This window comes from Schistocerca piceifrons, chromosome X (assembly GCF_021461385.2).
Source record: "Schistocerca piceifrons isolate TAMUIC-IGC-003096 chromosome X, iqSchPice1.1, whole genome shotgun sequence".
Taxonomy (NCBI): Eukaryota; Metazoa; Arthropoda; class Insecta; order Orthoptera; family Acrididae; genus Schistocerca; species Schistocerca piceifrons.
This window is the reverse complement of record NC_060149.1, coordinates 667,508,848-667,524,768: the sequence shown is the minus strand read 5'-3', so window position 1 is coordinate 667,524,768 and position 15,921 is coordinate 667,508,848. Positions and strand designations below refer to the sequence as shown.

Here is a 15,921-nt window from a genome sequence, read left to right as displayed (position 1 = left end):
CATGTTTGGCTCAATAGTACAGTCTTGACTTGGTCGCTATATTCTTTTTGTTATTGCTCCAGATTACATGTTTCGCTTTAACAGCTTCTTAAGATCAAATCTGTGGTACAGAGGACTAACATTAAAAGGATGCAAAAACTTTTATATAAGCAATGTTTAGAATAATTGTGGTGATGCATATGTTGATAGTAGTAGGCTTAATGGATATCACCCCAGTCTGCATTGTTGCCATATTTATTCAAGATGGTGGATCCAAGATGAAGCCATATATGTGGCAATATCAGACTGACATCATGGTGGGAAGTTCAAATTTTGGTGGGAAAACAGGTCAATTGGTCTAACTCCACTAACCTAACTACAACCACCCTCCCCTCTACTCCCTTCCCTCCTGCATCTGGAAGTTGGTGGGGAAAGGACTCAATACATGCTGGGGTGCTGGATAGGATGGACATAAGTCTTTATTTTGCATGCATTGTTCATTTAAACAATTGGAGTTGTCATGGGCAGTAGCTCCATCCTGTGACACAGTCCCAGATTTCGGTCCAGTGGGGTGGGGAAAGGAGGAAATTCGCTCTTTCTGTGTCTAGCTGCTGGTCTCGGAGGATGGACGTAAATGTTTACTGTGTTCAGTGGATTAGCTGTCTGTGCAGGAGAAGGAGGAGTTTAACAGGTATACTAGTTGTAATCATGCAGCTGAAGACTGTGTCCATAGCCACCTGCATGATGTTTGGAAAGCAATGATATTTGGTGAAGACGAATATGCTTCAACAAATAATGAAGATGTAACAGGATAGGGCTAAGTTAAAACTTCCCAACTCATGCTGATAAATGCATGTGCTGTAACTGTAGATCATTCTGTAAAAGTCCAGTCAGTCTTCCAAAGCACAAGAGGCAAGACGTTCACCCACGACTCTCTGTGTCTGCTGGAAGAGAGGCCACGCACTGGCCTCAAGCACTGCCATGTGGTAGCCAAGTACTTCTTGTCATGTTTGAAATACCCACAGCCTTCCTCCTTCCCATACCCGACGCACAGATACCTTTTGTCGTTAAACATGTACGACTGCTTTCGGGAGTTATTAAACCTGATGTATAAACAATGTGCTGGACACTGTCACATACATAAATTGAAGATGTCACAAGAACTAAACGTACCACTGCACAAAGACAGAGAGAGAGACAGAGAACTTTGCAGAAGACAAGTGAAAAATTAAACAATTTTCGATGTAAATACACGTTTTATTATGAGGAATACCACCACCGCACTTGAACACGGATTCTAAAAAAAGATCGTAGAACACTTGTCAAAGCAACCGCAAGACACTTCGCGCGCTTTTGTAGGAAATACCCTTGTCTTTGAGCACGGGCTGCTTCAGCAGTTACTATATCCAATTGAACGTGTCTCTGAATACAAACAATAGTTTGCTTCAATTTTTGATGAATACCGTTAAACTTGAACACAGACTCTAAAAAAGATCGCGGCACACTTTTGAAACCTGACTCAGACACTTCACAAGCTTTTGTGGAAAATAGATCCCGAAACCGATATCAGCTGCAATATCTAAATTTTACACGACAAAACGACGATATTTAGAAGTTGAAGTAAATATTTCTGCAACTAATAACAGGACGCTCACCACTTTTCGAGTCTTAGCTGCTTGTTTGAAGGCACTGCCAGAATGGAAAAAATTTCTGAGTCCTACAGCTGCTGCGGTGTTCATTACTTTTCTGAAAGTGGGCGTAATTTATATTTTCTGCAGGAGTCAGGGACGTTATTTGCCTCACTTCCCGAAACACACCCTGCTCTCTTAGCAGCTACGGGAAAATCATAAAAAGTACACTGACAGAATTGTCTACAAACGAGAGAAATGGCTCGAATTTTCGGTGAATTTTCAATGTTCTGCAGCTACTGGTCTGGAGATACTCTAAATTCACAATGGCAGGTGAGGGACAGCTTCCCACCTGTCCGAACCAGAGGAGGATGGTGTGCTTGGACTTGTCTTTGAACTCTTGAACAAAGAAGACATCACATGACTGTCATACATGACAGAACTTTCCGTAGATCCCTTGCCTCCATCTTGTTCAAACCAGTCTGTAGAGGCTCCTATGCCCCGCACAAAGGATGTCTTGTGACTCTCTGACGTCATGGAACATCTCGTGAATGGTGCATTCGAATTGATTCTAACCGAATTTACGCACCAAACTGCTGCTTCTACCAGTGTGGGAATATTGTTCGCCATTTCCTACAGATAGACAAATTACGAGATCTTCAGCGACAAGTCTATTTTCTACAGAGAAAAAAAATATAGCAGTAATATTGCAATGACAGTTAAACCATGAAAAAGTGGTCTACAGATCTTGCATCCTGCATATAGCAATCGACTACCAGACACTCGTACATATACCGCGAAGACAGACAGATTAAAAAAAAAATAAAACACATGCACCGTATCTAGTCCTCACAGCACTAGATATTTCCCACAAGGTCGTTCGGTCATCCAACATGGCCAGTTGTCATGAGTCAACTGCCCCGCACTTGCTTGCCTGATACGCGATCAGAGCGCCCTCAGCAGACCACAGTCTCTCTCCAAACTGGTGTAAAAAGGCTGGGCTGGTTTCCCTTAGCACAAAGGCGTTACTATTTCCAGTCCTGACTTGCTTGCTTGCATGCTACCATGCTTTCTTCAAGCATGTCCAGACTCTGGGATTACAAAACCATGTGTATTTTCATATGGTTTGCCAGAATATCATACCATTTACGCGATAGTTCTCGATATCAGCCACATTGCAATATGCTACCGATCGCTTGCACAGTATAATTAAGAAGATAAAGAGTGGAATATACACTATGTGATCAAAAGTATCCGGTTACCCCCAAAAACATACGTTTTTCATATCGGGTGCATTTTGCTGCCATCTGCTGCCATGTACTCTATATCAGCGACCTCAGTAGTCCTCAGACATCGTGAGAGAGCAGAATGAGGCGTTCCGCGGAACTCACGGACTTCGAACGTGATCGGGTGATTTGGTGTCACTTGTGTCAAAGGTCTGAACTCAAAATCTGCACACTCCTAAACATCCCCAGGTCCACTGTTTCCGATGTTATAGTGAAGCGGAAGCGTGAAGGGACACGTGCAGCACAAAAGCGTTTAAGCCGACCTCGTCTGTTAACTGATAGAGACCGCCGACAGTTGAAGAGGGTCGTAATGTGTGATAGGCAGACATCTATCCAGACCATCACACAGGAATTCCAAACTGCATCAGGATCCACTGCAAGTACTATGACAGTTAGGCGGGAGGTGAGAAAACTTGGGTTTCATGGTCGAGCAGCTGCTCATAAGCCACACATCACGCTGGTAAATACCAAACGACGCCTCGTTTGATGTAAGGAGCGTAAACATTGGACGACTGAACAGTGGAAAAACGTTGTGTGGAGTGACGAATCACGATACTCAATGAGGCGATCTGATGGCAGGGTGTGTGTATGGCGAATGCCAGGTGAACTTCATCTGTCAGCGTGTGTAGTGCCAACAGTAACATTCGGAGGCGGTGGTGTTATGGTGTGCTCGTGTTTTTCATGGAGGGGGGTTGTACCCCTTGTTGTTTTGCGTGGCATTTTCACACCACAGGCCTACATTGATGTTGTAAGCACTTTCTTGCTTCCCACTGTTGAAGAGCATTTCGGGGATGACGATTCAATCTTTCAGCACGATCGAGCACCTGTTCATAATACACGGCCTGTGGCGGAGTGCTTACACGACGATAACATCCCTGTAATGTACTGGGGTGCACAGAGTCCTGACTTGAATCCTATAGAGCACCTTTGAGACGTTTTGGAACGCCGACTTCGTGCCAGGCCTCACCGACCGACATCGATACCTCTCCTCAGTGCAGCACTCCGTGAAGAATGGGCTGCCATTCCCCAAGAAACCTTCCAGTACCAGATTGAACGTATGCCTGCGAGAGTGGAAGCTGTCATCAAGGTTAAGGGTGGGCCAACACGATATTGAATACCAGCATTACCGATGGAGTGCGCCACGAATTTGTTTTAAGTCATTTTCAGCCAGGTGCCCGGATACTTTTGATCATATAGTGTACATACATACGCACATCCATTTTTATAATTTGTACGAAATATCGCGCATTTCTAAAAATGATTGTCTCTGATTCTGTTAAACTGCTGTTTTAGTACTGCCGAGCGTGATGGGAAATGCAATGATTTGTTTATATTTCTTGACATTGGGGAGTATTAATACGGAAATTTTTTCCTGGCTAGTTTTGTTGCTATCCAAAAGGATTTTCTCAATTTTTTTCTATTTCAGATTTTTAATTTTAAGCGAAAAACGTAACGTTATTGGTGTATGAATACAAAGTTTTCTTGTGAATAAGTCCATGGATACACTGGATATAATTATGAAAATGATGTAATTTCAGTTCGTTAAATCAATATGGTGGTAGACACACTTGTATTAATATTATTGCACATTGCGTTTAATATAGAAAGATACTTACCATTTGGATACAAAACAGTAAAGTAAGTATAGCTGTAATCATCCAGCAGGTTGTTTTGAAACCACAGTGTTTTACTAGGCAAGGTCCTATTGGAGGTGGTATGCCATTGTTTTCCTTTGACCTTTGAATGGACTTAAACAGTCAGTTAAATGGGACCTCCGGTTTAATGGGACTCTGAATCATGGTGAAACTCGGGTATCAAAGTGATCTACCTAAGAATAACATTGAGTGGATACCTCTCAATCGTCTGAAATACAATAAGTTTTGTGTAATTACTGTCAAATTTAGTCCTTGGGGCACTATTGGTACGCATGTGACAGCATGTGCTATCTAATTTGTTCAAAAAAGCCGCGCATTAAAAGCTGGATTCTTCAGGGACCCATACCTCGAGTTCTGTTGGTGTTAGAGAGGAACAGTCAAGTATTTTGGATGGCCCTTGGGCTGGGGACTATTTGTATACCCAACAGAAGACTCGTCTTAGTGTCACTGTACGACAGTAAAGGATCAAAATGTGGCATTACACACTTCATCCTGTTTGGGCAGGTCTACGGTGAGCATAAAGGGGCTTATGGAGGCACCATTATTTCATGGGCGGTTTCTCAGAAAACACTAAAAAAGAATTTTTTATCGTTTTTCCGTATCAAAAGTGAGCCGCGAATTCCAAGACGGCTATGCAAAGCAAATGGCTGAAATTTTTACGATATATTCCTACGATCCCTATTTCTAATAATCCTGAAAATTTTATTGATATCTTTATCCATTTCCGAGATACAGAGGTTCAAACTTACCATACACGTACACGTAAAATACGCACGTAAAATCTGGTGTGAGACGAAATCTAAATAATAAATAACCGTAGCAAGTCACTCAAATTTTAACGTTATGTTCTCTATCTTTAGGACTTTATCCAGAAGCGCCAACTTTCTGTTTCAAAAATCTTTATCCGTTGTCGAGGAACAACCCAAAAACCGGGTTTTTGGATACCAAAATCGAGCCACAGATTCCAAGACGACTATGCACAGCAAATGGATATAATTTTTAGGATCTGTTCCTAAGATCACGATCGCGAACAGCTTTAAAAATTTTCTGGGTATGTTTATCCGTTTCAGTGTTACAGAGGTTCAAAATTACCCTATTTCTACACATAAAATACGCTCGTAAGATCCGATGTGAGGCGAAAACGTAGTTTTTAAAGTGATGCAGCACGGATAAATACGTTGTCCATTATCATCAGAAGGGTTCTGGGAACCCCATGTTGTACTACTGAACCACAGGATAATTTTTTGGATACCTAAAATTCGGTCTGAGGTGTAAAGTTATCTTTGCGATATTTCAGTTTCAGATAAGCACACTATAAAAATTTAATTCAGTCGTAAAGTTCTTTTCAAAGTGACATGTCCTGCTGTGGTGGGGAAAACAAGAGAACCATCGGAAAAATGCTCCTATTGGAGCACCGAAGAGGCTAATATGCTCCTGAGTGAGTAGTAGGGTACAAGCTGCCTCATTCTACCTTCCTTAGCGCCTTTAAAACTTTTCTCAAAAATTTTGGCATACAAACATATTCACGCATTTTTATGCTGAGGGAGGTGAGTATTGAGTTAGTGGGAAAGAGACAGGAAAGTAGTAAATACTGGACAATAGCAGACAGTAGTTGTGGTACAGAAAGGGCGAAGGAGTCAATGGCAGTGTGAGAGAAACAGAGAGACACAGTGGCAGTGGGACATAGTTGACAATGACAGAACAGTGCTAGGAAAAGAGTAAAGGAGACAGTACCAGTGGGAGAGGAAAAAAGACAACGAGGAAGTGGAAGCGGGTGAGAGTCAGAGTCTATGAAAATGACAACGAGGAAGAGAGAACTAGTGGCAGTGAGAAGAGACAACAACAGTAGGAAGGAAGGAACGAGACAGTAGCAGTAAGAGACAGAAAGGGAGCGACAGTGACAGTGAGAGGAGGCAGTAGTAGCAGGACATAACGTAGGAAACTGTGGCTGTGAGACAGGCGACAGTAACTGTTAAGGAGACACAAAGAGATAATGACTATGACTTGTGCTGCGAGAGTGAGTGAGAATGGGCAACTGGGAGTGGGCGGGTATGAGCGACTTTCGGAGATGGTTTATTGGATCTGGGCAAGTTATAGTCAGGGGAGCTTGTGGGAGCGAGAGGTCAGTTATATGTTAAAAACAACGCAAATATGTCAGCATATCAAAATTTTTAAAGCTGCTAAGGAAGGTAGAATGAGGGCCTGGTACCCCACGTTTCAGTCGGAATTTTTTAAACAGGAGCATTTTCGCCTGTTTTGTGCTCCGATAGGAGCATTTTTCCGCTGGTACATTCTCAAGCTCACCAAATCAGTAACATCAAATAACTGCAATTTCAGGAAATTTACCCCTCCTGGATAAATTACTGCGTATTCTTTGCTCGTTACAAAAGAAATATTTTTAAAATGGAATTGTAAGTATGCATGCGAAGGTGTCGTCTCAAATTAGTGTGGTGCTATATTCAGTTTTACAAATGGTTCAAATGGCTCTGAGCACTATGGGACTTAACTTCTAAGGTCATCAGTCCCCTAGAACTTAGAACTACTTAAACCTAACTAACCTAAGGACATCACACAAATCCATGCCCGAGGCAGGATTCGAACCTGCGACCGTAGCGGTCTCGCGGTTCCAGACTGTAGCGCCTAGAACCGTTCGGCCACCCCGGCCGGCCTTCAGTTTTACAGTATGTATCAGCATAGATGTTATAACACAAACAATAACCATATCTCCAGCAGCCACTGACAGAATGAGATTTCGCTCTATAGTGGAGTGAGCTCTGATTTGAAACTTGCTGGATAATTAAAAATGCGTGCAAGACCGGGTAGCGAACCTGAGACCGTTACCTTTTGCGGTAAAGTGCTCTACCGATTGAACTATCCAAGCCACGTCTCCGCAATATTCTTTCTTCTAGGAATGCTAGTCCCGTAAGGTGTGCAGGAGAATTTCTGTGGCGTTTGGAAGGTAAGAGATGAGGTGCTAGTAGAAGCAAAGCTGTGATAGCGCGTAGCATATTGCAGCTGTAGCAGGCAGCGTGACGCGGGATGATAAATGAGAAATGACCGTTCGGAGAAGGCAGACGATATGACAAGTGTTAGAGAAGACTTGAGCTGACATCTTTCTTAAAATCTCGAAGTACAGTAAAATACAGCTGGCATTATCATGTTAGGGTTTTGTAACCTGAAACATCAGGCCATTATAAGATAATATTTCTGTATGAACTCTTGCCTGTCACAAGAGGTCGTTTTCGTTTACACGTCAGCCCCAAAATTGCGTGTGTTGTGACGGCCGTTTGCTGTTACGTTAGGGCCCTGAATCGTGAAGTCGAGTTTTATGTTCAAATGTGTGTGAAATCCTATGGGACTTAACTGTTAAGGTCATCAGTCCCTAATCTTACACACTACTTCACCTAAATTATCCTAAGGACAAACACACACACCCATGCCCGAGGGAGGACTCGAACCTCCGCCGGGACCAGCCGCACAGGCCATGAATGCAGCGCTTAAGACCGCTCGGCTAATCCCGCGCGGCTCGGGTTTTATGAGAAAATTTAAATATTGTAACAGAATAAGCGTAATTCATACTGTATGTTCGTGACAAAGGTAACTTTACTTCCACCGGTACCTCATGTCCTACTTACAAACTTCACAGATATTCCCCGGCGCACCTTACGGGACTATTACCGCTGGAAGAAAGAATATTGTAGAGGCATGGCTAAGCCTCAGCTTGGAGAACTGTTTACAGAATGAGTTTTCACCTTGCAGTGGACTGAGCGCGGATCTGAAACTTCCTGGAAGATTAAAACTGCATGCCGGATCGGGTCTCGAACCTGACACCATTACCTTTCGCGGTCAAATGCTCCACCAACTGAGCTATCCAACCCACGTCTGCACAATATTCTTTCTTCCAGGAATACTGGTCCCACAAGGCATGCAGGAGAATTTCCGTGGCGTTTGGAAGGTAGTAAATGAGGTGCTGATAGAATTAAGGCTATGATGGCCCGTCGTCAATAAGTGTTTGAATAGCTCAGTCGGTAAAGCACGTGCCTACGAAAGGCAAAGGTCTCAAGTTCGAGTCCCATTCCAGCACACGGTTTAAATCCACCAAAAAATTTCAGATCAGCACACATTCCGCTACAGAGTGAAAATTCATTCTGGGTCACAGGTTTGTCTGACCCAAAAGAGAGCGTCGCAGCTGTGCTGAAAACGGTAAACTGACAGACGCTTGAAGATGGCGGCAAACTGTTCCGTGAAAGACCTCTTTCAAAATTTCAGTAACAAGCTGTAAGTGATAAATCTATGAATATACTACAATTCCCGATGCATCACTCCGGTAGGGATCGCGAAGACAAGATTAGACTAATTACAGCATACACAGAGAGGCATTTAGGCAATCATTCTCCCCGCGATTCATCCACGAATGGAACGGAAGTTCTAATAAGTGGTATAATGGGAAGTATCCCCTGACATGTACTTCACAGTGGTTTGCAGAGTATAGATATAGCTGTAGACACTTGTTTCGCAGTGAATGGCGAAAGAGATTTGAGATCTTACGACAAATGATTCTAGGTACACTTGCTGCAAGTCAGTGTCCATTGCATGTTCCGCCTTCCTACTAGTACTGAAATGATACGTCTGCCTATGTGGCATGCAGGATTCGAGATCACTTTTTTCTAGATATAGAGCAGACGCTCGTCCCCCCTTCCGGCTGCTTTTGGAGTGATGCCGCTACCGGGGAACATGGATTGCCGACGACTGGCGTCGCAGTGAGTTGAGTGATGACTCGCGCTTCTGCACTACACTGGAAGATCATCGTCGATGAGTATGGCAGCGACCTGGGGATATTTCCCATCTTCCAATGCTTTAGAGATGCGCCGTAGTCATGGCGTCATGGTGCTGAGAGCGATGGTATACAGGGTGAGGCAGCTAAGTCATAACACCCCTTGTATCTCCTCAACCGTAATAGATACAAAGATGCCGTTTGGACAGTGAATTGCAGGCACGGGGGCTACTTGAATACATCACATTTCATGTTTGTGCTATTTTTTTATTACAGAGATATGAGGCCATCTTTTTAAATGGAACCCTATGTTAAATTTTAGCGTAACATGATGGGCTTAAAAAGACCTAAATATTATGATATTCACATCTTTTTAAGCCCATCGTGTTCCGCTAAAATTTAACGTAAGGTTCCATTTAAAAAAACCAAAGCTGGCTTCATATCTCTGTAATAAAAAATAGCACAAACATGAAATGTGATGTATTCAAGTAGCCCCCATCCCTGCAATTCACTGTCCAAACGGCATCTTTGTATTTATTACGGTTGGGAAGATACAAGGGGTGTTGTATCTTAGATGCCTCACCATGTATAATTCCAGGTCACTGCTGGTAGTTATTGAAGGAACTGTGACGACAGAACGGTAAGTCACGGACATCCTGCCTACGTCTCATATGTCAGTAGCGTGATACCACTTTTCAACACTTCAGTGCGGGGCCACTTATGGTACGTGTCTCTAAGAACTTTATTCGTGATATTCAGGTACTGATGTGGGCAGCAAAATCTCGAAATCTGTCCCTGACAGAACATGTGTGGGACCAGCTCGGGTGTCAACTCCATCTCAGAGACAGTATCCTGGAAATCAAAGACCATCTACAACAGTTGTGCAGCTTGCCTCAGGAGATGATACAACGGTTTTATGACACTCTTCCCAACCGAATCAGACAATTCATCTGGGCCAGAAGGTGTGCAACGTCATAGTTATAAGTAGTTTCATACTGCCAATTTCTTTGTAAATTTGACTCGTTTTTGTAAACACTGCAATAACATCACATTCTCTCCCAGTCCCTGAAGTTTCAGTTGTTGTTTTTGGACTAAACAGACAGATTTGCGGTTTCTCTTGCTGTTTCACTTTATTTTTATATTGAATAACAACAAAAACTTTACGTAATCTTTATCAATTTCTTTCATTGGCAGCTAAAATAAAAACATGCAGACTGGTTCGAATTTCCGTAGAGCTGACTTCAGTGTTTGTACCATAAAATTACTTCATTTGAAGATACGGTTCCAGCTAGAGAGACACACAGCACGTGCCAACCTCCTCGTGATGGTGTCAGCCTGAATCCTCTAGTCACTGCCTTTTTCAGCTGAGGCAGCTTTATTTCTTGAAATGGTGGCTTCTGGAGTTATTATTATGGCGTCAACCAAGCCATACGTCACGATGATGATTTGTGTTTTTATGCGACTTATATATTACATAATTTTTTCAGTGAAGGCCATTTCCTACACGTTTCATTGCATCATAATAAAAACAGGAGTCCCTCAGAGCGGCTGGTTCCGTTTACTTTCAAATTATGTGTATAATGTGTTGGTTGAACCGGATTAATATGAGGACAGAACGATCCACGAAGCCTGTTATCTCACAGCTAATAAGACTTGTTTCTGACTCCTCAGTAAATAGTAGTAACATTAGATATAATTCCTAAAGAACACAAAAGTGAAGACTTGAATCACACGAGACAACTTATGGTACAATGACTGGTATGCAAAGAGAATGAATTATTTCAAGCAATTTTTGTTGCAGCCGATAGGGTCTGTTATGTATAGATTTAGATTATGAAGAACAAAGAACTTTCGTTATGAAGAAATCGATTAGATGTCATCAAGTGCTTCGAACTGATTTTTTATTGATAAAAAGAGCCGCGAATTCAGCATAGGTGTAAATGGTGAAACACTTGGCTTGATCGCCAAAATAGTTTTATTTATTTTCAGACAACCTCTCCATCACATCTGTGGTACTAAACATAGAATATAAGGAAAATGATAAAAGTAGTACACTACAACATCGTAGCAGCGGTAGGGAACATACATATTAAAATCAATACAGATATCTTGTTACTACTCCACAACAGCATCGGTGTCCAGCTGACACAGGCTGTTCAACACTGTAAGGGGAAAATTTCATCAGTAGGTGGCGTTTGTTGTATCACAAAGTTACAATAAAATTTTTGATGTTGTAATATCACCGATGTTGGTGTCATTTCTCACCAAATGTTTGATAGAAGCTACGTCCAGGCTCAATGCCCCCTAAAAGTTCACCATTCAGAGCAATGGAAAGGATACCATATACTTACGACAGTCGTTGATCCTTGTGGCTGGACTCGGCAGTGTGTCTTGGCACATTCCAGAAGTTGGCACCTGGACCCTCCATCGGCCCTTCTCCATATCGCATTCGGTCAACTCGAAATGGTACTCTGGCTGCAGGAAGACAGAAAATGTTATTTACAAAGGAGAAAAAGGATCAGCGACAGCTATATACTGTTTAATTAGACTCAACCAAATGTTTACATATTTGCCGATACATTTTCCTCTAGCAGAACGAACGAACTGCAGTGAATTACACACAAGGGTGCACCCAGGTTCTGAGTTGGGGTGTGGATATCGGGCGGGGAGAGGTGGGAGTGTGAGGTAACTCATATTTGTTTCGCCGAAGGGGAAGGGCTGGGATAAACCAAGCACAATTCCTCAGGAAGTAAAATTACAGAAAAGTATGTGCTTGGGTGGGAAGGTAGTATTTATGACTATTACAGTATACTGGTCTTCAATGGATAACTGGCAAATTTTTACGAAAAATTTTGATGAATTATTGTGCTCTGTCAGACAAAAGGAAAGAATTGTTAATCTGTGGTGATACTAATGTTAATTTATTAAAAGAATCTGATGGGAAAAGGGAAATAGTGGTGCTTTAAGCCACTTATAACTTGGCATCAATCATAAATTTTCGTGCCTGAATCGCTCAATATAGTTGTACGCTTATAGATAATGTATTCATTCCTCAAGCAAAAGTTCAAGAGACACACGCCTTTCGGTGGTAAACTGATTGTCACACCACGAAAATTTAGGTCCATGATTATTCGGAGGGACTCTAAAGAAAGTGGTGGGGCTGATTAATGACAAAACTACTGAAGATATTAAAGAAAATTTAAAGAAAAATTGACTGGGGTGAAGTTTACAGTCACCCTAATGCCAACTCCAAATTCATCACATTTCTTAATGAGCTGTTGGACAACAATTTTGGAAAAAAATTATTGAATGTAATGATTAAAGAAACCTTGAATGACTACATTTGTCCTCGTCTCTTCATAACAAAAAAGGACATGTGTAAAATAACCAGAACTAGTAATAACTCAGAAATAATTTCTTGTTGTAAACAGTACTGTAAAGTATTAAGAAAAGTTGTAAAAAATTCCAGACGTAAACATATCTTGTGCATAGCACATGACATTATTTCCGTTGAAGGGAATGGCAGCATTGTAAAAAAAAAATACTGCTAAGTATTTTTAATAATTAAATTTTAAAAGTAGCTGTGAAAATTGGTGCAGATACCTTAGAAGAGAAAGCAAGACAATGCACTGAAGAAACAATATGGAGGACATTTAGTGAATTAAAAATTAATCTAATTTTCCCATGTGAAATAAGGAAGATCATAATGACTCTAAAGAGTGAAACTCCAATAAGACACTAAAAACTAATGGGCCTGTAATATGTAACTTTCTTAGTCACATATGTAATGCATCATTAACCCAGAGAGTTTTCACAGAAAGATCGAAATATGTCATTGCTAGATCTCTCAACAAAAAGCTTGACTCTTTAGATGTCAATAGTTAGCGCTCATTGTCTCCCGTTACATAATTTTGTAAAATTTTTGAGAAGGTTGTGTACCCCATGGTTGTCACCTATCCATGTAGTAATGGGACACTTAGGCTATCACAATAAGTTCTACTGGGTCTGCTGTTTATACATTTACTGAGCACATAATAAAATCATTAAATAATAAAACATCACCAATTTGGATCTACTGCAACTCATCGAAGGTATTTGATTGTGTCAATCATAATACGAGTATTGTATCAGAGAAGTTAAGCTTTTATAGAATACATAGCTCAGCAAATGCCTGGTTTTGTTCTTATTTAAAAAACCGAATTCAGAAAGTTGGCATATGCTGTTTGAGCACTACAGAGAAGGACGTCACGTCATATACATGGGGAGAAATTATAGTAGGAGTCCCAAAGAGTTCAATCATTGGCCCATTACTGTTTTAATGATCTGTAATTTTATTTGAATCAGGAGGGTGAATTAGTCCTATTTACAGACGATACAAGCATTGTTGTGAAGCCAATAAAGAAACATCAACCATCAACAGAAAAAATAACAAATGAAACTTTTGTGAAAGTTACAGAATGGTTTTGCACAAATGGGCTAGCTTAGACTTTGAAAAAAACACAGTTCAGCCAGTTTTGTACGGTCAAAAAAAATCTCTCCCCTTTCCTATTAATCCAGAATACCAACAAGACATAATAAACGACATAGAAAATTATAAGTTTTAAGTGTGCATACTGGTGCAAACTTAAATCATAAAAACCATATAGCAGACCTGCTAAAACATTTAGGTTCTACTACTTTTGCGATAAGAATAATTGCCGACTTTGGGGGTACACGTGGTGGTCAGAAACAGTGTAAAAAACTTGTAAGGGTGTTGTAGGGTAAGTTATGCTGAGATATAATTGTCAAGAAAAAATTCGATCCGTTGTGCCGTTACCGAGTTAATTAGCATTGATGTTAGTCAATAAGGCCATTGCTCAAGCAAATTCAAGATGCTCACCAGAGTCGGTGATTCTAAACGTATTCTTCGTTTGATTTACTAAAACCGAATAAGAGAGCAATGCAAAAATTGGACATGGGACTGTAGTAAGGACCGAAGCCGAGCAAAAGGCTGAGCAGTGTCGTGCGCTATCATCTACGCTATAAGAACAACTGACACTAATTGTATCTGGCGGGCTGCTTGAATTTTCGCGCATAACGGTCTGATAGGCTAACTCCAATGCTAATTAACTCGGAAATGGCTCAACATATCGATTTTTTTTTTCTGAACGATTATTTCTCAGCACACCCTACCCTGCAACACCCTTAGAAAATGGCTCTGAGTACTATGGGACTTAACATCTGAGGTCATCAGTCCCCTATGCCTTAGAACTTCTTAAACCTAACTAACCTAAGGACATCATACACATCCATGCCCGATGCAGGATTCGAACCTGCGACCGTAGCGGTCGCGTGGTTCCAGAATGAAGCGCCTAGAACCGCTCGGTCACTCCAGCCGACCAACACCCTTAGAATCTTTTCAGACTGTTTCTGACCACTCTGTAGAATTCAGTAAGTTAAAATATTTTGCATATTTTCATTCACTGGTGTCTTACGGGATAATATTAAGGGACAACTCCTCGCTTGTGCAAAAAATGATCATTGCACAAAAGAAAGAAATTAGAATTATGTGTTTAGTTCCCACAAGTACATCTTGCAGGTATCTCTTTACGCGGCAGGGAATATTTACCACATCTTCAAAGTACATTTATTCACTTACGAAATTTTTATCTACAATCCATCTGGGATTCATATTGAGAGTAATAGAGACTATCAAGTACGAAAGAAAAATCGCTATCTCAGAAAGAAAAATGATCTTCGTTAATGAATTTAACTTTGACACTGAAAGGGGTGAAACAGACAATATACAACTTTGACAATCTCCTACGGAAATAAAATGTTTGACAGACAGCAGAAGCGTACTCAGGTATAAATGACAGAGCTTTATCCTTAACACCGCCTTCTATACCATAGAATGAGATTTCAGGTCGAATTTGCCCGATACCAGTGCAAGTGGACTTGTGGGTGTACAGAGGTCAATTGTAGTTGGCACAAGATGATGATGATGATGATGATGTTTGGTTTGTGGGGCGTTCAACTGCGCGGTTATCAGCACCCGTACAAATTCGCAACCTTTTCTCAGTCCAGTCTCGCCACTTTCATGAATGATTATGAAATGATGTGGACAACACAAACACCCATCTCGAGGCAGGTGAAAATCCCTGACCCCGCCGGGAATCGAACCCGGGACCCCGTGCTCGGGAAGCGAGAACGCGACCGCGAGACCTCGGCACAAAAGGCACCGTGATCTCTGCCTCCTTTCTGTGAGTATTAATGGTCCTTGCGCTCACTGAAGCACCAGTTGCACTTCGTATCGTTGAATGATGAATCCAAGGCTCTGCGTGGCTTTCTGATGATCGCTCGGTGCTCATGTTCTGTCGTCTTTCTAGAACCGCTTCCTTCGTGACGCTGTGTTCAGCAGTGGATCAACAATTTCTGCCAACATCGTGAAACAGTGGCATCGCTCCTGTTCAAATCTCGAGCGATTCGCCGATTACTACAATCGGCTTCTTTGAGCCCAACTACAAGTCCTCTCTCAACTGCTGGAATCTGGATATATTGTTCACGCGCCCGTCTGCGAGGCATAGTTACTGTCCAACTTAGTACACGGTATGAAATTC

At 41.6% G+C, this 15,921-nt stretch overlaps 1 protein-coding gene across 1 annotated transcript in view; it reads right to left on the bottom strand.

Moving 5' to 3' along the window:
* LOC124723039 (endosome/lysosome-associated apoptosis and autophagy regulator family member 2-like) overlaps positions 1-15,921 on the bottom strand; it is a 233,061-nt gene that overhangs the window by 118,843 nt on the left and 98,297 nt on the right. Inside the window, exon 2 of the mRNA XM_047248213.1 lies at positions 11,674-11,797. Coding sequence (XP_047104169.1) covers positions 11,674-11,797 — 124 coding nt within the window. The remainder of the gene's footprint in view (positions 1-11,673; positions 11,798-15,921) is intronic.